Raw genomic sequence first — 26,572 nt, 5'->3', positions numbered from 1 at the left:
GGTGATTTAATAACTTTTATTGTGATCATAATGTGTTTGGATAACTTGTGCTGAACTAGATTGATCTTATTTCAAACTTTAGGAGCACTGACTGCTTTCTTTTCTTTGTATTTTTGATTGCATCGAGTGCTCGTGAATCATCAATGCATTACAACCTGGATGTTCAACAACTGTTGATTAGATCAGTTTTATAAAAAATACCACCATGCCCATTTTTGGAAAAGCCTCCCTGCATCCTCACTTCCCAAATATCCATTTCCAGAACAATACTGAGAGATTTCTAAGCTGTGACCCTGCACTTCTTGATCTTCACCCTCCCCACATGTCCCGGGCTGCAGTGTTGACGGGATTTGAAGGACGACATTAAGAGGATAGAGTCTTATGGCTTATTAGGGCGCAAAGTAAATTAGATGCAGTGCAGTGATCTGCACCACGAATGACAACGGTCTGATTTCTGATCGTTTAAGTTAACAATTCTATTTTAAATACACGTAACCCCCCCCCCCAAATGAAGTTCTACCGTCTGGATATGAACAAATAGTTTGAGTGAAACTGTTCGGTTGTAGGTCTGTGTGTACTGTTGTGGGTATATCTGCCGCAGAAATCACCCGTTCACCTCATTTGACTTATTGGTGCGAGTCACACTGTGAACACGAGACACATCAGGGTTCGATGGACTGAACGTGACGAATCCTGTTCAAAATACAAATGGCGAACAAGTTGAACTGCAATAATGGTTACCAGAAAAATACTGCGCAACGATGAAGGCCGCTGTTTATTAATGCCCTTACTTTGATTTGTTTTGTCAGTGCTTTTTTCCTATTACTTTAGCCCTTGGTCAGTATTTTAAGCTTCAGAGATAATTAGCTGAACATTTTCACCTTTAATATTTTAGGATCAATATAGAAAAGTAAAAAAAAAACAAACTTGATATTGATAGCAAATAACTATTAGGACCTAGAAAAGTGAAACAGTAGAACACCACAATCACTCCTTTTAAAACTTCAGTTAAGGGGACAAACCAACCAACTTGTGAAGTACATCCAAAATATTTGATTGACATAATGTCTTTTCATCCTTATTTTCTTGTTTGTTCATGTAATGAGAAATGCAAGCAATCAGAAGTGTGTGATTTTAATTCAGGACCAAATTCTAAAATGACATCAGAAATGTGTGTGTGTGTGTGTGTGTGTGTGTGTGTGTGTGTGTGTGTGTGTGTGTGTGTGTGTGTGTGAGACGACTCCTGTATTGACAACACAGAGGAAAAGCACAGCTGATCTTTATCCAAGACGGCAGACGGTCGATGTCGTTCTGCTCGTATTTACAATCTGTCCTTCAACTGCTCGCGATGCATATTTGGTCACTTTTCCTTCCCACGACAGGCGAGTTTTATTTTAAATTCTTCAGACTGAGCAGTCTGATTGTGTCAAAGGTCAGTGTCACTTAAGTCTCCAAATCGCCGCTTAACGCCAGTCTGTAGGTCTCCCCGCTTTCTTCTACTTCACCACCGTGACCACATGCTTCTCCTTCTCAGACACCAAGGGGACGGCTCCGGGTTTGCTGTGCTTGCGGACGTTGCGCTCCCTGGAAAACAACAGAGAGGAGGAAGTGTGAGCGACTCCAGCTGCAGGTGAAAACATTCAGGAGTGGAATGGAGGAGAGAGGGAGGAAGGGAAAAGCAAACAAGAGGAGGAGGAGGAGGAGGAGGAGGAGGAAGAGATTGAATGTGAGACTGTTGACCTAGCGCCTACGTCACGCGCTCCCCTAATGCACTCTGGAAATAATGCCGAAAGCTTCGAAAGTAAATCATTCACAGTTCAACAACAAGTCCGATGTCTCACAGACTGGCAGTAATTTACAAAGAAAAAAAGGAAGGAGTCAGAGGCCGATGTGTGAATCGGTGGACGACTGGGTGAGCTGGGACAATCAATCCTCCATACAAGTGTGTAAAGCCGACGGAGAGCGTGTCGTAGGGAGCAGTCCCATCTGTGAGATTTTTCCATCAGGCTGGTGTAGCTGCTGGGGTCAGAAATCTCCTGGCAGCCGTCCAGGTCACCGTCACCTCCACATGGACACACGGCCAGCCAAAAGCCTAAACCAGCCACTTCCAGTTCTGCGTAAGGGGGTGGAGGGGGGTTACTTACTTTCTGCGGCGAGCCTCCTTCATGATCCTCAGCTCCTTGGTCTGGTGGAAGATGTTCTTGGGGAGATGTCGGTGACGAGAGATGCGTTTGATCTGCGGGTGGTGCTGGAACTTCTCCTTCAGCTTCTGGTTGTAGTTCACTGCCTGCTTCTCTCTGGGGGACAGCTACATCACCGTGGAGAGGGAGAGAAGGTCACAGGAGATGAAGCCAAACGACGACAACTTAGCATAACTCATGTTATAGTCTTGAAGAAGCCCAGTAAACAACATGACGCCTCCAGGTTGTCCTACAGGAGAAGTTTCTGGTAGAACACACGTTTTGGAATGCTATCATCGTTTACAAATGTTGCCTATACCAAGAATGCAGTGAAAGTTTGAGCAAACGTAGATGTTTTTCGATGAAGCTGGGAACACTTTAGTTTCTTCTGTTTTGGTTTCACATACCGATTTCAAAGGTTTGAGAACAAAGGCCACACACACAGGAATGACGTGTGAACACTGCACTTTGCAAACCAGGCCACCAACTCGTGGCAGCCACACGCAAACACACAGAAATAATTACACTCTGGAATCCATCATTTTTATTATTGTCAACATACAATCTGGTAGTGAGACTTAAGGAAGTTTAAAACTATAACTACAATTCCAAAAAAAGATGTGAATTACAAGAAAAAGAAAAAAAAACTGATTGCAATGATTTGCAAATCTCAAATTCCAGATTCTGTTCCCATCAAAACATTTACATTAGATAGGGAAGAAATGAGAGGTATGACCGAGTATAAAGAGAGCATTTCATAAATACTGTCAGATTGACATCTTGATACTGATCAGTGGATAGATGGTATAAAAGTACCTACACCATGTTTGACACCCTTGAATGTGGTTTTCTGCTGTTTTACATAAGAACATACTCTGGTATTCTTCTGAATAATCCACTTTTCTTTAGTTTTTTTTAAACAAGATGAGATTAAAACTTCTTGGTCCACCATTCATTGAGGAGTGAAGGCAAAATGTATCTGCTCATAATGTGACGGATAATGTTGTGGGGAGATTCTATTTCCAAAGTCATTTATGCGGCACTAGTTTACAGCAGCTTCTACCTCCATGGTGTGAGAAAAGCTATCTAATCTGTTGACTACAGCGGCGTTATGAAGGACCTGGAGTTTGGTGTGGAGCCCATGAACAAACTCATACAGGGACGTGGTGTGTATTCAGCTGAGGTGGCGTTTCCTTCATTACTGACAGTTACTGTATGCAGCGCGACATCATAAAATGCCGGAGTGTGCAGTAACTTAATTTTGACGACATGCCCATTCAAAACCAAATCAATGTCGGTTAAAAAGTGAAGACACCAGCTCAAACAGCATTCCCTCCCTCTCCGTCTCGCTCATAAAAACTGCCGGCCAGCTGGTCCGGTGTTGGCCGGGATTGCTCTCCTGCGAGGCTTTTATTCTAATTAAAAGCAATGATTTGTCTCAGATTCAATTTGTGGGAGAAGAGCTGTTAGAGCTGATCCTACTGGTACTAATATCTCTGCACGCACACACCCTGAACGCTGTTTGCAGAGTCTGAGTGCACCAAGTGCACCAAGTCGAAAAGTTCTCTCTCATGAGCTACGCCAGAAACTCAAACCGAAAGAAATCAGAGAACCAACATACGAGGCGAACTGCGCCGCCGTAACAACGGATCTGAGAGGCACATGGAGACGGATCAGAAAGCAGCTGCTCAGACAGACTGCGTTTGTAAAAAAATAAAAAAATAAATCACTCTCACTGAAGCTGAACAGGTGACTGTACTCACTCACAATTGATGCTCCGTTAGACGGGGTCAGACAAACTAAGCTGTACACAGTCTACTGCCAGCAGCCATTCTGCCAACAACTCCCACGACTGTTAGACGGCAGGAACAACTCAGACCACAACCACATATTCTGATTTATTTTAACGATGTTCATGGATTTCTTTTATAAAACCTTTACCCGTGTTTATGATTAGATTAAATTGCCACTGTTGTCCATTCAGTGGCCGTGTTGAGTCACTTTAGTCGCGGTCTGTCCCCCTCTCAGGGGTGGTAGCGCCTCTTAGTGGGCGTTGGCAGGGGTGTGTGTGTGACTAGTCGGCTAAAGATCACACACGATAAACCAACAAATGAGCATAAAATTATGTAAACGTCACTTCCTTTGTACTTCCACGCATCAATTGCTTTGGAATAGGTAAAAGATAATTAATCCAGAGGACACCACTATTTACCCAAAAAACAGATGAAACCAATATGTTTTTTTATACAGTGAAGAGGAAAGAAATCAACGATCAGTATGATGTCATTATTGGAAAGGGAGGGTTTGTCTGTGAGGCTATTAAAACACCTCGGGGTGTCACACAGCCACTCTTCAAAACTGCTGCTTTTAATCCCACCAACTGCCGTTGGAACTGCACCGTTTGTCTGTATCCATATGCTTTCAGGAGACAGACAAAAACACTGACATTTATAAATATATCTAAATAACCTCGGAAACTGTCTTGGGTTTGAGATGATATTTGGATTGTTGCTCTGTCCCAGTGACGTGAATATTTTAGTTTAAGCTAAAACTTGCAGGTGAAGAGAGTTAAACTTGTTAATTCATCCATCTTTTACACACTCGCTTCATCCAAGAAAATGAAGGACAATGTAAATCACCAGTTACCCAGTTCAGATAGCCACAGTATCTGCAGGAAACCCACACAGGCAAACGGCGAACATGAAAACCCAAAACAGAAACGCTGCAACAAGGAAAGAAACCATGGTCACTTGAAGGGAGATGAAGGATTCATAACAAGTTATAGTATCTTATCCTATTTTTGCATATATTTGCTTTTTTCAATATACAACAGGCTTTCCCTGTGTCTCGAATATCCTTAAATACTCATCACTACATATGCAAAGTGTGGAAGACTTTCTAGATGCGTGCGTCTCAATGTGGATACAAACAAAGGAGTTTGTGTCAGAATAGTCTATTAGACGCCCACTCCTTCACTCAAAAACAGGTGCAGGAAACCCGATGTTTTCTTGTTGCGACGATGTGTTCAGTGCCATAGTGGTAATGGAAACTGTTCTATAGTAACTAATGGAATCAAATCGCAAACCTGCATCAACCATCTGTAGTACAGTACAATGATCCCTTTTATCCTGCAGCGCCATCACTTTGGTGAAGCACATGAGTGAAACATTTCAGTTTGCTTCGACGCTGTAGATCAATGAATGAATAGCTGGGATGAGTCAGAGCTTCCAGGACGGGCCAGATGAATTGTAACCGACTGAAAACGAGCGCAGGCCGACTCAATCAACAAGTTGAAAATGTGTCCTACTCAAGCTGATATTGGATGCTGCTCGAAGACAAAACTATGAGTGAGAAAATTGAGTGATGTTTATGAGAGGAGCAAAAAGCCAAGCGAAGCCGAGTGTGATGCCTCCAGACGCAGACTCGATTCAGCGTCTCAGCATTCCTCGATAATTAAAGACCCTCTCAGTACTAGTTGATTGTTAATGCTTCATTATGTTCCGAGTGGCCCCGTCTTTAAGTGATTGGCCGATTTAAACTGCTGATAGGAGCAGCCCTTGTCTGATCTCTTTAAGTGCAAAGCTTGCAAATAAATCTTCCCGTGCACAGTGACAGTCGAGCAAGTGCCAAAAGCGGGCCAATTTTCCACTCTGGAGCTGCATTAAGAGAATAAGCGCGGGTGAATCTGATCAGCGGTGAGAGGTGGCTGCTGGGAGACGACACGCGAGATGCTGAAGATATTCATACGGGGCTGGGATTTTAACTGAAGTCCCTTCAACATTTCAGGCGTTTCGTTTGATATAAAACAGGTGGACCTCGACTCCTGCGATGACATTATTTTAAATCGACACGTGTTGTTCACAAACACAGACACTACAAGTCAGAGCAGATTGCTCTTGATTCTTTTTTTCTTTTTTTCAGGCTTCCGTCCCGCTGTGCCAATTGGTACATCGTCCTTATTGAGAGTGATTCTACCCGAAGTCAGCATCCATCAGGGCTTTTGGCAACAGCGTTGTTGGGAAGCTCCTGGCACCATCGCCGGGTCCTTTCACTGCTGTGATGGGCGGCGAGCCACGGCCGCGTCGAGGAATGCAACTAACTCATAAAACAAGATCAGGTAATAAAACTGGAGCGAGATACAGCGAATTTGACGGCCGGGGGAAATACTGCAGCTGATGGCTGAGTAGACGTTGTGATGAGGAATTACACCCCCCAAAAAAACCTGCCCATAAGCAGCAACTTCTCTTTAATGTGATGTTGTGAAAGCAGGGATGATACTGAGCAGATGAAGCGGGCGGACTCACCACTCCTAGTTTATCAGCGGCGTTGGCTTTCCACAGTCGGATGTTCATTTCGTCGGAGCCACTCAGGATGTACCTGTTGTCCGCCGACCACTTGATGCAGATGACGTGCTGCATGCGCTTGGTGTGGTACACCTCTCTGAATTAAAAACAAAACAATGCAAAGTATATTGAATGCAAACAAAAAGCTTTTAATGGCCTTTGCTGCCCGGCAAAGACAAATTAAAAAAGAATAGAAAAAAAAAGAACAGCCGTTAAACAAAGCCAGACCAGCAATACTCTGCTGGTGTAAAACCTAATACATGACTGGCTGTGGTGTGTGAATATAAAACCAACTAATCCTCAAACTAAACATTGTGGGTTATGGTGTTATGTAGCTGCAAGGCTCAAGTCCTCAGGTTACCTCCAGATATAGCTAAATATAAGCACGCAAACAGCTTGATTAGTAAAAGGTGGCGTGAGTGGACAACAATACTTGTTTGTATGGTTACTATAAACTAGGGCTGAACGATTTTGGAAAATAATCTAATTGCAATTTTTTTCCTCAATATTGAGATTGTGATTTAATATGCGATAATTCTTTCAAGGTCCTCTTCTCATGTATTTTTCAACAAACACAAGCAATAAATGAATCTGTATTATAATAAACAATATCAGATTCATTATACATAAGTTGTTCTTTCTTATAGGCTAGACTTATGTTAAGATAAAGTCAAATGAAGCATGTATTAACATGAAAGACAGTTTATTCTTCTTCTACTTCAATTACAGTTGTAAACTTACTAAATACTGTGACTTGCAGTCTTGCAAGCGTTGACCACAACAAGCCAACCGCTTGTCCATTGTGCTTATCAAAGCCGTAAACCCAGGCTTGGTCACTATACTAATGCAGGGCTTGACATTAAGGACTTTGAGCGGTTTGCTCATCTACATAGCAGTAGGGAAGCACCGCCCCACGTTTTTTGCACTTTCGATCCGATCCGGATACTTAAATTTGTATATCTGCCGATACGATTCTGATAGCAGAGCTCTGTTTGCTTTAATATTATTATTATTATTATTGTTGACTTTAAATGAGGGTGTAATAATCTCCTCTCTACAGTAAAGTATGAATTGTACAAATGTATGCATGTATTCCCTCAGAAGACAACTAGAGGTTAGTATAAGGTCAGAAAAGGAAGCAGTACAAAGTATTTTTGTTCCATTTGGACAATGTGGGGGGTCTGCGTGACGTCATCATCTCATAACAAACTAGTTCTATCTTTAAAACCTCAGAATCACTTTATTAAATCCTGGGGAAATTATTTAGCAACGCAGCACAAACAGCAGTGCTTCCAGCTCGAACACAACACAAATGATTGGGACTATTTTCAGGGAGTTTAGTGCGGAGTAGGACGCAGCTTCACTGAGGTGTGAATCGATTGCTACAGCGGAGGAGCGAGCTGATCATTGTTTTGATGCCGCGGTCAGCGCCGTTCTCCTCGGCGAGCTGCCGTTTTAAAATGGTGACGTCTGTTGACAAAGCGGCCGCCTCACTGTACAACTGCTTTGCAAACATCCACCTTGCTGTTGCTTTGTGGTGATTTGAGTGTAAAATCCATCCAAACAGCAACATCTTGTCATGAAAGGTTGGATAGCCACAGCGCTACTTCCCGAGCCTGCTCGCTGGCTGCAAACTGTGGAATGGATTTCCTGACTCATTGCACCACGTCTCATTCCCATTTTATCATATTGCGATATCGCAAATGCAATTAATCGTTCAGCCCAACTATAAACAAACCTTTTTATGGTTTAAATGTGTGGACTTTAAATTTCATATCATCATGTAAATGCTGGGTGAGGGCTATGTTTTACTTTCAAAGGGTAAAAAAAAGAAGAAGAAAAAAAACCCGGTAAGAATAGCCAACCAGAAGAGAAAGAAATGATATAAATAAACGTTGGGCTTTTGCTGCAGTTGAAAGGTTTGTAATCCATCCACCTCCAACACCATTTTGACACTTTAGAGCGGCGGGGGGGCTGGACTTATCCCAGTCGACTGAGTGAAGGCAGAGCACACCCTGGACAGGTCAACCCGGGTAAACACAGAGATTCAGACTAGCAATCACACCCACGGGCAATTTCAGAGCCAGTTATCAACCTCAAGTGCATGTTTTTAGACTGTGGGATGAAAGTGGAATCACCGGAAATAATCTGACACAAGCACAGGGAGAACATCCAGAGTCAAGCCCAGTGGTATTTGCATTCGCTTCAGGTAGATTTCCTTTTGTTTAGGTTTTGAGATTATCATAGCCTCTCACTAAGTAAACACATCATCAGGCCTTTCTTTCTCTTCAAGTGGTGCACTCCACTTAATGTGTTGAAGCGAAATCACCAAAACTCCCGAGGCCCAAACCAGTTGTGTTACCCACAGACTGAGATCTACATGAAAGGAGTGACAAACGTACCAGTATTCGTCATCAATCACAACCTCTCCAAAGTTTAGACCTGGCACCTAATGAGGAAACTGGTTTTGAGGCCCTGAAACTGTCTCACACACAGTTTTGGGGTAGTCATAGCAGAGTTACTAGATATTAAGGCGAGCAAGTGTCTGTTTAAATACAAATGCTGTCCGTACTGGTACAATCTCTTGTTCTACCCTTTGTATCGTAGAGCAGAGATCTTCAATTCCAGGCTTTGATGACCAGTGTCATGCACATTTTAGCTCTCTACCCAGCTACAGCACACCTCAATCTAATGTTGATGTCATTACAAGTTTGTTAAAAAAGCCCAACAACCAGAACCTCAGGTGGGTTGCAACTGGGAGAGACCAATGACAGGCAGGACGCCGGCCCTCGAGGCCCGGAATTGAATACTCCTGTCTTCGGCCACATTTACACGTACCTGGGTTTTTACAAAAAAATTAATAAATCTTTATTTACATGGACCCACATATACATCTGGTTCAGAGCTACTACAAGCATGCCAAACCTGTAGGGGGCAGTGTAACGAGAAGCATGAAGCTAGGGCAGCCAATCAGAATCCTGGAAAAAAACATGACGCCAGGAATTCTGATGTAAATATCCGCCGACCCCCTTTTAGATGCAACCGGAGACAGAGTTTTCTAGAAACATCATTTGTGGTGAGTCGTAGCTGCGTTTATGTGTAAATGCCTCAAAGTAGCGTAACCTCCTAATTTACTGATAGAAAAAAATAAATTTTGCCAACTCAATGACATTTCTAAACATGGCTGTGCAATTTCCACATATTTCCCGAAACGACTGAGAGAGTTTGTGTGAAGTACGTTTAAACATAACAGTTTTCACTGAAGCCATGAAAGTGTTTTTGTTTTTTACCACTGAACTTCTCACTGCATGAAATACAGTACATACAGTACAAATGCATGGGGAGAACAGCCTCCTTTTGACCTGATCTCTACTCCATCACCGATACAGTTTACCCAGTCCAACTCTCATCCAATTTATCTTGTATAACGCTTTTGGATAAAGGGTCACTGGGTATAGAAGCCCATCCCAGCTAACAACGGGTGAGGGCAGTCCATCACAAAGCAAAGACTCGCATTCAATAATAATGAGTCATGACACCCTGGAGGCCGCCATTGTTGCTATTGTCCATTTACAGGCACATCTGCAGAAGAACTATTTACTACGGCCGTGGTGCGCTTGCACAGTAGCAGCATTTCAGAAAAGTTGTGTTTTCCTCTGTTTATACCGAGACGGAGCCAGAGCGTCTTCAAAAAGTTGTGTTTTCAGTGGCTTCAAGCACTGTTATCATTAACACCAAAAACACAACAAAGGTTGTTAAAATGTTGTTAACGGGGCCTGATTGGAGAAAGAGAAGAACTGTCAAATCAATTTGGATCAAGAACTACAGACTGGTTTTGATCTTTTATTCACACATGCTTTTTGACTAAAATAAAGCAACAAGTGTGATCAAATTCTCTGCACATAAATTGGGACAAATGATCTCATCGTAAGTTCCCTCCATTTGATGCTGCGAGTCTCACAAAGTGCGTCCTCCAACTGAACTCACATTTTTATTGTTTGGCTGAAGTCCAACAGGTGTCCTCGGCAGTGCCGCTGTGCTAGTTGGCACCGGGACCAAATCACTGATGTCAAAGTTAAACATTTCAAAATAAACAGCTGATGGTGTTGATCTCCATTAATGTGTCATCGACATATAGCTGCTAAGGCCACACAACCACACTTCATCATCAATAACAGTGGTTTTCAAATATGGCAATTTCTTCTAGAAATTCAGATCCATGTATTTGAAACAGCTATGATCAGCCACACTTCAAGCCATAACAAAGCCATATTTTATCTATAAAGTTCATCAACACCAGTTCCTAATGCCTCAGAATGTGACTGAACACGTACAGTAATTTTGATATATTTTACTTAACCGTGTGGCGGGTGTTCAAAACTATGAAACCATTTCAGTTTTGAGGTGAACCATTTCTTGAACTCTTAATGACTCATTTTAATACTAATGCATGATCCAAATAACTTGCTCTGACCAGAAAGAGCTGCAGTGGTATTTTTACTTCTTCTTTTTAATATAACCCTAACCCAGTGGCAGTACTGGATTAGATTACATCAGAGAGATGCACCTAAATGGCCAGTAAATACATAAGAACCCGTCTTATTTCTGTTCCTCTGAATGAGTTTTAAATTAAAAATTTACAGTCTGAATCACTGACCTGCTGTGTCCTGCACTCTTGGGGAAGATGCGAATGGTCTTGTCGAAGCTGGCGGACACAAACTCCGTCCCGGTGGGAGAGTAATCAACATCGAGCACTGCGGAGACGTGGTCCATGTGCACGGTGATGGGGTTGGTCAGGTACCTCATGTCGTACGTGTAGAGGCTTGTGAGACAAAGACAGACCGAGATGAGCTCTGTGAGCGACGCTGTGGGGGAGAAAAAAAAAAAAAACTCCACATGGGAACCGGCTGAGTTTTCACTCTTCGACTCACTTATAGTCTTCATTGGCAGATGTGAAGTAATACGCTTCCATTGGATTCCAGCACACTGTGTTGCTTCTCATTTTCATGATCACCTGAAGAGGAAAACAAAAATAGCAGCCGCTCAACTGTTTTCATGTGTTCATAAGGAAATGTGAAGCAAGTGCTTGGGAGTTTACCTTCCTGAGCGGTGTGGATTCTCTCATGTCATAAAGCACCACACTTCTGTCAGAAGCACAGCTGGCGAGAAGTTCAGTCTGCAGAGCGACAAACAGTGGGATATCAGCAGAGTGTCGGTTTTAAGTCAGTCTGACTGTCTGCACACAGGAGAACTGTTCTCAACATGTTGGCAAAGATCTGTAGATACACCACGTGCTGTTTTTTACCTCCACGGGGTTGAATCGGACTGAGCTGAAGCTGTCCACACCCCAGGTGAAGGAGCGGATTGGGCTGCTCCTCTGCTCGTCCCAGATGTCCACCTGCTGGCCACACGTTGCAAACACACCCTCCTTCTGGTGATGGTCCAGTCCTGTGAACACAGTCTAACCACAAAGTTCCTTTGTTTTTTAGCATGACAACATTGTGGACTATTGAGAATAATATTGCAATTGCTGTTCAGTGTTCACACCTTGCCCAGGATGGTATTGAGTGGCTCCTCCTCCTCTCCGTAACCCGGCGCCTGCATTTTCCACTGCTTGATTGTTTTGTCATCGCCGACCTGTTACAGCCAGTGAGCCCACAGTGAAAATATTGTTGGAGTTTCAAGCTTTAAAACTCTAAATCTCAGCAGAACAACTGTTACCGTAAAGAAGGAAGTTCCACAGAAGCGAACAACCATTCCCCGCACAAAGCCCTCGTGTGCTTGGAGCGTGCGCACACACTCGTGCTTGGCAAGGTCCCAAACTTTCACCTGGGGTTTTAAATAAGAAAACAAGAGAATGAATAAAAGTTAAAGAAAACTCTCCGGATGTACAGTTGGACCTGAACCCCTCAAAGTAGAACCTGTCACATTAAAAATGTACAAAACATCAGACAACAAAAGATTTTAGAGAGTAACAACGACATGTAGATTATGGTTTCAAATATGACATTTACCTCTCCAGTACTCAGTAGCACCTCATTAATTCTGTTTATTAAAAGGAAAATTACAGGAACAAAACAATAGACATTGTTGGGGAGCCACCCACCCAACAATGTCTATTATTACTTAGGAGATTGCGAGGTGAATCTTCTGTTTGCAACGATATCTCTGTTACTTGTTCATTTGAGTGATGTACAAGTGGCTTGAAGTGTGTTTAGGAATCAGACATGACTGACGGCTACTTTGATAAACTGGATGAAGCAGCTAATACACGCTGGAAGCTAAACATTATGACCTCAGACACGAGTGACTGTCCTTACAGGGTGCCTGCTGGCTCACAGACAAATGACCCCAAAAAATGTATATTATAATGAGATTACATGTCTTTACTGTTTGCAAAGTACGGTATGTGAATTAAACTTGTCTACTTACATTTTATACCTGCACTGAAAACAAAGTGACAGTGACTGTTTTTAACCTCATATTGTAACCTGCATGATGAAAATGAATATGCAAAAACTGAATGGAAAAAGCAACAGAACTGCAGGAACAGAAAGTCCCACTTGGTTGCTTTGCCCAACACTATAGTCGTTCACTGTTCTTTGGAAAGACGTGAAAGAAAATCTCCCCTCATTCTTCATATTGTGGTTTGAATTACAGCAACACAGGATTTCGGCATTTTCTTTCTCACCCATATCATTTTCTTGATCGAATCGGTGCAAAAAGCGACACGGCGCATTCGTTCACACTGAGTAGTTGTGAACCAGAAGTAGGTACAAAGTTGAGAATGGATTGACTTGCCAGTGTTCATATCTACATTATCTATTAGTCACCACTCAGAGAATCTTCCAAAAATTCTCAGATTTCTCTAATATAAGATTTTAGATCAATTACTCGCTTGCAGTGTGTACCAAATGCAAAACATTTGTTTGTTTGGTAACTTGAAAGGACGCAATAAAAATCCCAAACTTTCCCAAACGCCATAAAATGAAAACACTTTTTAGTTTGTGAGTGTCCTGCACCACCCTACCTCCCCATCGCAGGAAGCAGACAGCAGGGTGGAGAGGCTCTTGCAGTGCTTGGCTAGGCAGTTCACTCCATCTCTGTGGCCATCCAGGGAGGCCAGGAAGGGTTTGGCAAACACCCGCTCCAGCTTTGTGGCGTTCAGGGCCCGCGTGTACTCCCTCCCCACCTCGAACGGATGGAGGGACGGGTCATAGTTCCTGGGGACTGAGGAGAAGCAGCAGTCATGTAGTATTACAGTGAGAAGGCGCAACGCTGGCAACAGTCTGTCCTCCACCACTGCTGTTTTGAGAGAAACCCTGAATGCAGCGAACTGCAATCAGCCTCTCCCGCGTTTAAAAGTCATATTTCCACTTACCACGCTGAATGTCCAGCTTGGTCTCGCGGACATATTCGTCCGGATTCCTTGAGAGAACTTTAACTTTCATTTTGGACCTGTGTGGCGGTGCATGAATACCAGAAAATAAGTAAGATTCAGCGAGCAAAACATCAGCGAGGGATGCCTACGGCGGCCATGTGTCGACAAGAAGGAGAGTCGACGCTCCCGCGTGGCATTGTGGGATACACAGTCCTCCACCTTACGTCACGGACGAAAAGAAAATAACGACCAATCAAATCACAGACTATATATGAAACCGGAACATAAACACACCGGAGTGCTTTTCAAAGTAAATACTCTCTAGCCTCTCGGCTTCGACTGTCCACAAATACAAGGTGCACAGTATAAAATGATAAATCATACGCTGTATGAAGTAAAATATGCCCAGTATAAGATATGAATGCCTAATGCAGATAGTGAGAAATACAACAAAGGAAAGTGAATGAGTTTGCATGTTCTTCTCATTCTCTAAGTACTCTTACAGTCCAAAAACATGCGTGTGAGCTTAATTAGTCACCCTAAATTGCCCCTACATGTGAATGTGTGTGTGTGTGCGTGCGTGCGTGCGTGCGTGCGTGCGTGCGTGCGTGTGTGCGTGTGTGTGCGTGTGTGCGTGTGTGTGTGTGTGAGTGTGTGTGTGTGTGTGTGTGCATGCGTGTGTGGTTGTCTGTCTCTCTGTATTTGCCCTGTGATGAACTGGTGGCCAGGTGTACCATGCCTTCAACCACATACTGTACATAAGGCAATACAAACATTGTTATAAGTAGTGTTGTAGACTAGTCTATCTCGTAAGAATTTGTTCATAGCTGCTGCTCATTGTCATATAATGTCTGCTGCGTGATGTCAGCCACACTCACAGCCTGATTGTAGGCCTCGGAACAAGCATGTTTTCTCACCCTAGTTCTAAAAACAAACAAGACTGTTGAATGGTGCATCGGGGTGATTTAGAAGTGCGTATACACAATGCCGACTGAAGAATAAATGGGTATACACCATCACAAAGGCCTGTCTGTGACCTTGAATTTGATAAAGCTGTATAGAAGATGGATGCAATCATAATAAATGATGAACAGGCTGTCACACACACATATTCATAGGTTCCTGATCCTCTGTATGAGGATATATATACACATACATCAGATGTTCAGAAGCAGTGAGCAACCCTATATAGTCAGAACTGTGCGATTCTTATTTGATGGTAGACTATTCATATTTTTTGGGCAATATTTTCAATTTTACAGGAAATCACCAAGTAACCAAACATCCTCACATGTTTATGGACTATGGGAGGAATCTGGAGTGCAACGAGAAACCCCATAAACACATGGACAAGAAACAAATGATGTCCTAAACCTGCTGTCACATATCTGTCAAAAAAAAAAATCCAATCTTAAATCCGCTGTGTTTTATTTTAGAACCGGAAGTTCTGCTGTCAGCGTCCACCACCTGATTAACGTTAACTTTATTCTGCGCAACAAGGTCGAAAGTAAAGCTACACCGGAGACATGGACCAGACCCACATGTCTCCTCCTGAGTCCGGCTGCTGACATGCGGAGGTTGTGCGGGGCTTTGTGGCGTCTTCATCTTCCGCGGCAGTGACTTGTTGAGACATTAGCAGAAGTCGCGTGGTGACCAGCAGCCGCTAGCTGACAGCAGCAGCTAGCCGGTGATCATGAGCTCAGGTCCGGATACCGGTACCGGTACCGGTACCGATGCCCAGCTGGACAGCAGGTCCGGCTCCGCGGTGCCGCTGGCCGGACATATGCGGCAGTTGTTCAGCCACGTGAGGATAGAAAACCTGGTGGCGGGACTGAGTGGAGGAGTGGTGTCCACGCTGGTGCTGCATCCGCTGGACCTGGTCAAGATCCGGTTTGCAGGTAGAGATTGAGATTAAACTCTAAACTATAAAGTACTTTCACCGGAAACACGCGGATCAGAGACTATGTGGAAGTTGCAGGTTGGAGATGCTGTACTAATGGGGTGACTTTAATGTCGTGTTGCAGTGAGTGATGGTCTGGAGCTGAGACCCCGGTACACTGGCATCCTGCACTGTATGAGGAGCGTGTGGCAGCAGGAGGGCCTCCGAGGACTCTACCAGGGGGTCACACCCAATGTTTGGGGCGCGGGGGCCTCCTGGGGTCTCTACTTCTTCTTGTAAGTAACCCAACACTTCACAGCTGTCAGTCTGTGTCTGCGGGGTGACACTAGTGACATTTACACCGAATTCAACCATGGAGAACTCAGTCATGCCTTTATCTCGTCACTTAAAGGTCCCATGTTCTCCAAAATTCACTTTGTAATGGTTTTCCATCGATAATATGTCTCCATAGCCTGTGTATGAGGCCCCAGGAGTGAAGAAAGTCTGGAGTCTCCCTCGCTTGCTTCCCTTTTTAGCGATTCAGAGATTTTCCCTTCATGACATCATTCAGGGAAATAACCACTCCCTCTGGTAGTGGATGCTCACTTTGACCCTCCCGCAGGTAGATCAAATCATATGAAAATTACTGATATTCTGAATAAATCCAATATAATACAAAGAACCATAACAGTTATGTTCAGTTAGCGGGATCTAGCATTAGCTACTTGATAGTCACTGTAACGACACATACGACCAAGCTAAGTTACGTTTTCAGACATAAAATATTTCAAATAACCATTGTGAAACTATTTCCAATTTGGGCTGTTTCCAGCCCAAACACAACATTAAACCTGCACACCTCAATAAAACCCAGCCCAAATCTCAACCTCTGTAGAGACTCGTGTTAAAACCATAACGCTATTATATGCGTAATAAACAACACTTAACAAGTGAACAACTGCCTCTCCTTCTGATCAGTATATTACGTTTTAGCATAAATGACACAACATAAAGTTTAATACTGAGTGTGACGTTTTGAAATATCCTTAGATAAGGCTTGTGGTGTGGTATTATAATATGTGGCAAAACAGCGTCTGTACTCTTGTTTATGGTCTGTTCGAAGCATTGACAGTGAATAAGAAGTCAACATCAAGTGTAATCTGTTGAATTCGTATTGGAGTAAAATACTGAAAAAGGCTTTCAGAGTTGAATGTAAATGCTTACTAGTCATAAATAGGTTTGTGGACGTGTGTATTGCATGAATGTTTTCTGCTCATGTTTCAATCTCACATACTGTTCATTTAATGTTTAAATGACGTTACTTATTCCCCACCTCGTCTCTTCCCGCAGCTACAATGCAATCAAAGGATACACGAAGGAGGGCCGTCAGCGCGAGCTGAGCGCCACGGAGCACCTGGTGTCTGCCGCCGAAGCAGGTCAGTCCTGTAATCAGCACATGGTCAGAAACACCAGCCAGATCCTACCGCTGCCGGCCGGCCGGAACTCACCACGACCACGGGGACGGATTAGATTGCTAATTAGATCGCCATGAATCTTTTCATGTTAGTCTCACGAGAATGTGTTTAAAGTGAGTTTGAGAGGAATGCAGAGAAGGACATAGGAAGCAAAACCAGCCGCATTGTAATGAATGGACGATAGGAGAACATGAACAACAGCAATAAGGATTGATTAGGAAGTTTTCCCCTGTACTTGTCTCTGGTTACATGCGGCATTTACTTCGCTCTGATCAGAGTTAAACTGTAATTTTCATGCCGTGTTTGGATGGTACACGCAGGAACTTGCTATTAACGTTTTAAAGAAATGCGCCCTGATATGACTTGTTCTGAATGCAGTTTATGATACTTAATAGCTGACATATTTATTCACGCTGCAATAAACCGATCCAGTTTTCAACCATTAACAATAGGATTGTGTGATGGATGTCTCACCAGTATCTCCAATACTACAACGCTCACATCACCGTCACCCGAACTAAACCCGCGTTTCTTTTTATCTCTGGTTAATATGTAACTGAATTAGCTCAGCGCGCACCGCTGTTGCCGCTGCCGTCTGTATCTGATTTAATAAAGCTGCTGACGTTGTGCAAATATTTCCTCATCTCAGGCATCCTAACACTCACCATAACCAACCCCATCTGGGTGACCAAAACCCGGCTGGTGCTGCAGTACGACGCCGACAAGTCCAGTAAGCATTATAAGGGTATGGTGGACGCTCTGGTGAAGATCTACCGCACCGAGGGGGTGCCGGGACTGTACAAGGTGAGACATGAGGGCATTTTCAGGACGATGGTTGTGTGAATACTGATGACTGCAGGTTGTTTTCGGTAACTGGGCCACTCTGCTTTGAGTAAAGATGACCTTTGTCCTACTACTCTGTAAACATTGTTCTCCATGTGCCACTAGAGGGCAGTATTTCACTACTGCTATATTGTTCCAGTCCTTCCTTCCGAGTTGTAGCATAAAGATGGCCAGAAGCCTTTTTTATCTTTTTAATTATAGTTAAATAACTAAAGAGTATTTGCGGCCGCTGAGACTGTGACTTTCTGTCGACAGGGTTACGTTCCCGGCCTGTTGGGCACGTCTCACGGAGCGCTGCAGTTCATGGCCTACGAGGAGCTGAAGAGAGACTACAACAAGTACAAGAACGTGGCCTCCGATGCGAAGCTGGTGAGTCATTGCCGGAGGGCTGCGGACGGCAGCCTTCATCACACTCGCCCACAAGGCTCATAATTCATGGTTTCATTAAGGCCACGACTCGTGAGTTTCACCTCCTCCATTTGCGTTTAAACAGAACGCACTGGAATACATCACGATGGCGGCGTTGTCTAAAATATTTGCCGTGGCCACCACCTACCCCTATCAGGTGGTGCGGGCTCGCCTGCAGGACCAGCACAATAAATACATGGGTGTCATGGACGTCGTCAGTCGGACGTGGAGGTGTGGGTCGCTCTCTGAATTTGACCGCCCGTGTACGTTTTGACTATCGTTTCACCATTTCAACCACTTTTCCCCACAGGAACGAAGGAGCTGCTGGCTTCTACAAAGGCATCATCCCCAACTTGATACGCGTGACCCCCGCCTGCTGCATCACCTTCGTGGTTTACGAGAACGTTTCCCGCTTCCTTCTGGAACAAAACAATTAAGGGACAGAAAACACGGACAAACGATGGACTGCAGGCTCACTAGTGTCGGTGAGGAGACGCAGAGAGAAGCACGGACAGACGGAAGCAGAAGAATCAGAGTCAGCAGTGGATTGTTTTCAATATCGAATCACTTTAGTTAATGATTCCAGCGCACAATTAACACGCGGAGAATGTATGCCGCTGTTCATCCCCATGGACAGGATACTGCTGTGATGAGCTTTTTAAAAAAAGTAAAAAAGAAAAATGTGTTTTAAGCCATAGTCATGTTTACATGTTTTCTGTCCACAGAGAAAGAATCAAGGCTAAACTGCAAAACGCCTTTCATTATCAACCTTGAATTAAATTATTCAAACAGGAACAATTAAATCTCTCCCTACGTTGATACTTCAATGTGTTTCTTTATAACATTTTGTTATAAAATCTACTTGTTCCGTCATGCTCGATGTATGTAAATACATTAAATGTGATTTTTTTTTAATTATGGTGATGCATTCAGGAGTGAATGCTCTGTGGAATCAAATTCAACTGTTTGCTGCATTTGAGGAGCTGGAAAGTGGGAGAGTGACCTGTTAGGTTCCAGTTTACTGCATTCACAAAACAGTACAAGTCAAGCAGCACAGTGTCACAATTCATCAGTGTGATCAAAAATAAGATGGAAATGATCCATCAAAGGTACTGCTGTGTCAACTGACATCCAACCTGCTTCTTGTCCCTCTTTGAAACATCCCACCTTACTACCAGGAAGTTCCCAGTTTGTGTTAAAAATAAGTGGAACCTTTTGTCACGTTCCAACTGGCTCATGAATGCACTGTCAAGCAGGGAATTTCAAGGCTTTGAGAAATGTTCCATTGCTCAATATGGCATTAGTTTATTTAAAGAATGTTTTGTTTTTTTTAATGGATGCAGGATGTATTAAAGCAGTTCTCATCAGCCTAGCGTTTATAGACTACAGTATTTCCATACAGTGCCACCAGAAAGTATTCACAGTGCTTTACTTTTTCCACATGTCATGATGCAGCATTTTTTCCGAGCTCGTTGGGACCTTCAAAGCAGCTGAAAAACGATCCTGTCTCCGAGGACTACAGACGCTGATACTTGGTGTTCCGACATGCACTGTCTACTGTGTGACCTTAATATGTAGACGGCGTGTGCTCTTTCTAATCACCTGACTTCACCACAGGTGGACTCGGATGAAGCTGTTGAAACGTCTCAAGGATGATCAGAGAAAACAGGAAGCGCCTGATGTCACTTTTGAGTTTTTTTTTTCCACATTGTGATTGTAGAGTTATTGTGTGTAGAAGTTTGAGGTGGAAAAAAAATAACCATACAAATGCACAGTATGGGTGCTCGACTTTACAAGCATAAGAACATTGTCATATATGTGTGTATGTTTGTGGTGTTTTTAGTGGTTTCTTCCAACTCACCACTGGGATACTCCCACCTGGGAACTTTCCTGGCGCTCAGCTTCAATCACACGCCATACTGTATGCGTGTGTGTAAGTTTGGGAATTTCCAAAACATGACACATCATGCTTGTGTTAAATTCTTACAAAAAAAAACGCCCAACAACCTTTATTAACAGTAACACTGCTTTTGATCAGGTAACACGAGTACATAGGTGAAACATTGACGTAGTGAAAATACAGTAATTCTCACAGAATCCATGAAGAGGTACAGTACAAAATGTATTTTTGGCAGACTACTACACAGTACTCTTGTTTATAGGCTGGCGAGCCAGAATAGTACTTACAGAGAATTAAAAACATTCAAAGTTCCCATCGGGGATGTTGTGACGCCTGAGCAGGCCAGACCTGCTCATTTCTGAGGGCCAGATAACACACTGTCACACTCCCCAAACTCTGGCTGCTCCCTTTCATACCACTTCTCCTCTTTCTTATTTGGGCAGTTCCTCGATGATGATCCTGGATACAGAATTCCACCCCGTGGATGCGTCACCTCTCGGATAGTCAGCGCAGGTCCCCACCCACACCGCCACATCCACCAGCCCCGATTTGACGCCCTCACACAGCCCTTCAACTGGGGTGGGTGGGGGGGGACAAAACAAAACAAAACAGGGAGGACAGTGCAAATGAATTTCAGGGAACACCCTTACTGAGCGACAGGGTGGAAATGGTTAATTGCTTTGTTCTCTGACACAGCGGTGAACTTTATGGAAATACAACCACAGAGAGAGCTGCTTGAAAAGCCTTTTTAACGGAGCAAAGCTCTTCAGGCTCCACCGCAATCTGATAACCACTTAAAAGTCCTTTCTCGCCATACTTTGGAAAATGAGAAGCTCTGTCATGTCTTTGTTGTAAGCACTTGGCTGCAGTCAGCAACTTGGTGCAGCTTAGAAAATAAATACAAGAACTACAAATTTTTAATTCTAGTACTCACCTCTCCACTAGCTGACAACATATTTTAAACGTTCCTGCTGCTACTTATTTTTTCACTGCCTCTCAGTGGTGAAGTGGTGAGCACCCCTGTGTCACAGTGAAAAAAATCCCGGGTTGAGTCCTGGCATGGCCAGTGGTCCTGTTCTGTGCAGAGTTTGCATGTTCTTCTGTACCTGCGCAAGTTTTCAAGGGTACTCCTGACCGTTTCTACAGTCCAAGGATTCTTGTTTGAAGCTAATCATTGCCTGTAGGTGTGAATATGGTCTTTCCTCACTCCAACTTGTATTTTTTGGGACTTTTCAGTTAGTAGTTGCCATGAGCTTTATTCAAAGATTTCCTTCTATCTAATACCTGCTGTTGGCCTGCGGATAGACGAGAAGCTGGAAAGACTCATTGTACCATCTTGTGGCACAAATTGGTACTGGATAGGCTACATTTGGTCTTTTTTTCTGGTTAATTCTGTATATACACGTGTTGAATTGCAAAAATAATCTCTTCTAATGAGTATAGGTACAGTATTAGCAGCACAATCTTGATAGAATATTAAATAAATGCTGTCATTTTATTTGAGGCCTGACATTATATTAGTACTAGTGAAGCATTTATCAGCATGCTAAACAAGAATATAGAGGAAAAACAATGTTTAATGGAGCTAATGTCAACTTGTAGATTTTTTTTAAATGTGAGCCGAACCAACTGTATAGACATTTTGAAATATATCAAATGCCGACGAAAGAAATTAAGAGTTTAATATTCAACAACAGCTTATGGTTATTGAATTTATTACATTATCTATTTGATCGAACCTTGATTGAAGTTTAGGGTGTCAAATTAATATGCTAAGACAGAATCTTCCCAATCAAAATATATCAAATTCCAATCAACAAAAGCAGGAAATTTTTCCAGAATGTTCAACCCTTTGTCCCTGACTGTGTGTGCAGGCCAATTGCATTAAAGGAGTAGCAAAACCTCTATTATTCCACAGGAGCTAAAAGAATTGAGAATTTCTAGAAGCATACTGAAGAAAAATCCTACATCCCTTTTCCATTAACATCTGCAACAGCCATAATCCGGTGTGAACAGGCCTTTTGTGGTCATTCTCTCGACTGAGTTAAGGCTTTTCTGGCTTCTGCCTTTGAAGCGGTTCATTAATTGCAATCTTCTGGCTTCAGTTAGCTTTGGCTGATGTCATTAGGGTTAGACTTCACATACTTTACCCGACCTACACCATCTGAGTATTACATTATGTACAGAGAATAGTTTGGAATTGTAGCTTCTCTGAAAGCCTAATTGGCTACTTTTCCATATTTTATGTTTACTTGAACATTGAAAAAGGGATTCACATCTATTCCATTGCCTCAGAGTTTTACTGCTGAATCTGGAAAAACAGGCACAGCTGGATAGTTCGAGTCGTACCTGAGGACGTCCTGTGGATGTTGATAGTTGAGTTGAATTCTGGGCTTCCTTGGTCCAGATATATGATGGACTCTATGGGCAGCGGTCCTGTGCACTCTGCTCCATTGAATGTGAAGTACCACCGCTGGCAGCACGCGTTTTTACACTTGAGTCTGAGGGAACCGCTGAACAGGACCCTGAGAGCGCTGTCTGAACGCAGCTTGGTGAAGGTACAGTCCTGGGACACAGTGTACAATAAGATGTTTATCTGAGGAAGAATTGGATCTGTGATGACTGAAATAGCTCAGAGAAACCAAGAAATACTCACAGCCACTTTACCCAGGTCGATCCCATAGTTCAGAGAGTTCCAGGCACACTGCTTGTAGTTCGGCCTCCAGGGCTCCTCAAAGACCTCATTGATGCACTCTCCTTTCTCACCCTTGAGCCCGTCGCGGCCTGGGATGCCCGGCGTGCCCGGGATGCCGTTGGCACCGGGGTTACCCTCTCTGCCGGGGGTGCCTGCCGGGCCCTGCAAGCAACTGCCAAGCTGGAAAAGACACGATAAAACAAATGCATACTGCAACATCAGCAGAATCTATTGTAATCCACCTCCCGTATTTTAGACTGTCGTTCTGTCTTCTTGTGGGTTAAATCCACTGTTTGGACTGCATGCTACATAGACAGCTAAATGCTGAAACCCTTCCAACCATCACAGGCCCCAGGCCAGATCATACCTCAGTTACAAGTTATCCAAACAAAGAGTCTGACATTACTGTGAATAACGTGTGAAACCAGACTTTTACGAGAAGTTTTCAAAGTGTGGGAGAACGAGCCCCGCCTTGAGGAGCTCCAACCACATCGCCCCCCCCCCCCCCTTCTCCAACCCGTTCTTATTTTATTAAAGTGAAACCCAGCATGATCTGAATTAGGGGCTTCAAAGTGGACACCGTCATCAGCAATCAGACTGGACACCTCCTCATCAGGGCTAAATGGAGCACATTGCAATCATGCATTTAGTTTAGTTTCATGTCGATCTTGAAGGTTTTCAGTGAAGTACTACTCTAATCTGCACCCCTCTCTGGCACCCCCTCCCAGGAGAGGCCCGCCCCCACACTGTTAAAAACCACTGATCTATACCAAAGCAAAGCAATAAATGTGGAGCCACGAAGTGGATCATGTGTTAATGAGGAACCGAGAGCTTAAAATTAGTAGGTGTCTGACCAGACTTCTGATTCACTGTCCTGCTGAAGCCTGCTATGTTTAAACAGATGCCACATCTCTTGCTCAAGCTGAGTCAAGCGTACAAAGACACACACACACACACACACACACACACACACACACACACACTGGGGACACAGACGCTTGCCAAACCAGAAACAGAGATAGACACAATGAAGACCCATGTAGGCTTGCATATGGTGTTTGTTTATTGAAAGGGTTGTTTTGAGCAGCTGATTGCAGCGTGGAGGTCAACTGCTGGCGCGATCTGTTGGCCATTCTTCGGACCGGAGCAGAACTGACACGTAGAAGTGCGTCCTCGAGCTGAAGCGAACAGGGATGCCAAAAGCATTTTGAGTTTTTGTAGGGTCACTGCTGCCCTTTAGCTTAGCAGCATGCAGCTGTGGAGCAGTTATTGGGGGCACGTGGCCAAAAGGCAAAGGAATGAGAGGAGGACAAAGAGCTTCTGCACCCATTTCAACATCTTGAATCCCTGAGGTGAAATTTTCTAAACGTCTTTCAGATGACGGGAATCTGAAAAATGCTTTAAAATAGAGAATTATGGTATTCTAAAGTTAGCAGCTGTGAAACAGATGCGTGGCGGTCTGTTTTAGTCATTGAGGGGATAATTTTAGAGAGACCTGGAGATGCGAGAACTGATGTCATCCCAATGAGAAACTGAGAAGTCTGTGATGTAGAATACCGGATTGCGGGTTGGTGTGGATGTGACGCAACGCAGCTGGGATTTTTCTTTGCAGTGGGCAGAAGGGGGGGAGACCAGATTTCCAGGCCCCTGGCTTAGAGGTGGCAGAATGTGGAAATGATGCAAGTGATGCATGCGTCTTCGGGGCTTGGCTGATAGTCGGTGAGGAAAAGTCTCGTCGATTTGATTAGGGGGTTGGGTTTTATCCGGAGCTTTCAAAAAAAAAAAGCCGCCTAATGAATGGAGCCTCTGTGCAGTTTTTAGCCACACAGCCGACTTGTATATTAGCTTCCAGTCGACTGCTGCCGCCTTACCAGTGCTGCCTGCCTGCATGAATTACGCTCCGGCCCTGCTGAGAATCAGTGGCACACAGTCCGCGACTGTACCTGGAAGCATAAAGGCAGCCTTTTGCCTCACAGCGCTGTGGAATCGGTAGCATTTCATGCATTAAGTCAACACCAAAGCAGAAGGCCTGAAGCTCTCTCGGAGCATGCAGAGCGGGGATGTGAGGCTCAGCTGTGAGGCTTTATACACTCAGAGGATGCAAAGGAGGATTTTATGATTACCATGTTGTTCAAATAAGCAGCAGCTCGTCCTTCTCCAGAGTGTCTAGTGCAGTTGGGCTTTTCTGCATCATTTCCAGAGCACTAGATACAGACGTTACATGTTTATTATACGCTTCTGCTGTGGCGGAGTAATGAGGAGCTGTAGAGATCAGTGGTTTTCTAAGTCGGGACATGTAGACTTATAGGAGTCCCTGAGGGAGAGAGGAAGCAGGGGGGTGAGGAGGTGGGTGCAGTGGGGGTAAATAAACACTAGTTTCACTTTCATTGTAGGACAAAAATGTATGTCCACTCTGTTCCCTCATTCCTGATCCACCTCTAGAGAAGAGGGTTACATAAGTCTAAACAAAGATAGTCTATCATGTTATGATGGGGAATGAGAAAGCTGGTTGTGTGCTGGTTAGAATAAATGACATGACTGAAAAGTGTCTATGTTAAACAAACTGAAACTCACATGAACTTAGTTTAGATAACAAAAGGCAGGCAGGCAGACAGAATGTGCCAGACCCCAACATCCTGTTTTGGGAATTTTTAGTCTGCTGGAATAATAGAGGACCAGCTGACAATACAAAAGCTATAAAAATAGAGTTTTCCAAACAGGTAATTGTAAACTTCTGGGGTAAGAAAGTTAAGTGGTGACCACAAGTCCAAGTGAATAAATCTTTTTTTTTTCTGGGAAATCACTTCTAAAGATAGTAATGCATTTTCATAATATGTAAAACAACAAACAACAATTAAAGTCACTTTATGATAGTAAAATATATACATCCAAGCAAGCCTCAACTTAGTGAAAACTCTCCACAATTGTAAATCTCTTCCTCTTAATAACTTATAATCTACGTGTCATCTGATCTTTCTTACCTTGTCGGCGTCAGGATCCTTTCGGTATCCTCTATTTCTCACCTTTTCCACGCCATGGAGCGGTAAAGCCAAGCAGACAAGCAGCAGCAGACGCGCAACGAGAGGAGACATCCTAACCACCGGACTGAGGACTGAGTGCGCTCCTCCAGACCAGACTGAGGACTGGTGCGCTGCAGGTCCGAGGCGGAGCGCGTCTTTGCGCGCAGAGAGAGGAGGGAAGGGAAAGTTCCCCCGACACCCACCCCGGAGGACTGTCAGAGAAATCCACCAAGTATTAACTGCATTCAGACGCCAACGTTTTTTACATTTCTGTGTTTTATCAAAACAAAACTGCACCGATACATTTGCGGTTTTTTTTTCTTTCTTTTTTGGGGGGGAAAGTAAAGCTACTTAAAAAAAAAAAAAATTGAAAAGTTTCAGAGGCGGATGTATGAATAACGGGGTTTCAAAGTGTGAGCGGATGAGCCCCCCCCTCTCTCGTTTTGGC

At 43.7% G+C, this 26,572-nt stretch overlaps 3 protein-coding genes across 6 annotated transcripts; 1 reads left to right on the top strand and 2 right to left on the bottom strand.

Annotated features, from left to right (window-relative positions):
- dcaf13 (ddb1 and cul4 associated factor 13) lies at nt 1-14,083 on the bottom strand. The gene is made up of 11 exons (XM_080471115.1): nt 13,905-14,083; nt 13,554-13,753; nt 12,245-12,352; nt 12,071-12,160; nt 11,829-11,984; nt 11,622-11,699; nt 11,455-11,537; nt 11,181-11,345; nt 6,485-6,620; nt 2,145-2,308; nt 1-1,584 (listed from the first exon to the last, which is right to left on the bottom strand). The coding sequence occupies exons 1-11, from the start codon at nt 13,972-13,974 to the stop codon at nt 1,497-1,499; spliced, it is 1,338 nt and encodes a 445-aa protein (XP_080327241.1). The 5' UTR covers nt 13,975-14,083; the 3' UTR covers nt 1-1,496.
- A 1,270-nt stretch (nt 14,084-15,353) lies between these two features.
- On the top strand, nt 15,354-19,885 carry LOC308114400 (solute carrier family 25 member 32-like). Its single transcript, XM_080471261.1, has 7 exons — nt 15,354-15,802; nt 15,929-16,079; nt 17,134-17,219; nt 17,908-18,062; nt 18,357-18,470; nt 18,595-18,740; nt 18,820-19,885. The coding sequence occupies exons 1-7, from the start codon at nt 15,598-15,600 to the stop codon at nt 18,944-18,946; spliced, it is 984 nt and encodes a 327-aa protein (XP_080327387.1). The 5' UTR covers nt 15,354-15,597; the 3' UTR covers nt 18,947-19,885.
- Nucleotides 19,886-20,505: 620 nt separating this feature from the next.
- Nucleotides 20,506-26,537, bottom strand: LOC308114401 (collagen triple helix repeat-containing protein 1-like). Of its 4 annotated transcripts, none has more exons than XM_080471263.1 (5): nt 26,128-26,537; nt 25,228-25,308; nt 23,066-23,284; nt 22,759-22,975; nt 20,506-20,983 (listed from the first exon to the last, which is right to left on the bottom strand). In XM_080471263.1, exons 1-5 carry the CDS (start codon nt 26,194-26,196, stop codon nt 20,841-20,843), a joined length of 729 nt encoding a protein of 242 aa, XP_080327389.1. In that variant the 5' UTR covers nt 26,197-26,537; the 3' UTR covers nt 20,506-20,840. The 4 variants fall into 4 exon arrangements, with proteins under 4 accessions (XP_080327389.1, XP_080327388.1, XP_080327390.1 ...); XM_080471262.1 differs by having other exon boundaries at nt 26,086-26,332; XM_080471264.1 differs by lacking the exon at nt 25,228-25,308 and having other exon boundaries at nt 26,086-26,537.
- Between the last annotated feature and the right edge of the window lie 35 nt (nt 26,538-26,572).

Source organism: Lipophrys pholis (assembly GCF_963383615.2).
Source record: "Lipophrys pholis genome assembly, chromosome: 9".
Taxonomy (NCBI): domain Eukaryota; kingdom Metazoa; phylum Chordata; class Actinopteri; order Blenniiformes; family Blenniidae; genus Lipophrys; species Lipophrys pholis.
The sequence above is the reverse complement of the archived record's forward strand: the minus strand, read 5'-3'. Positions and strand labels throughout refer to the sequence as shown.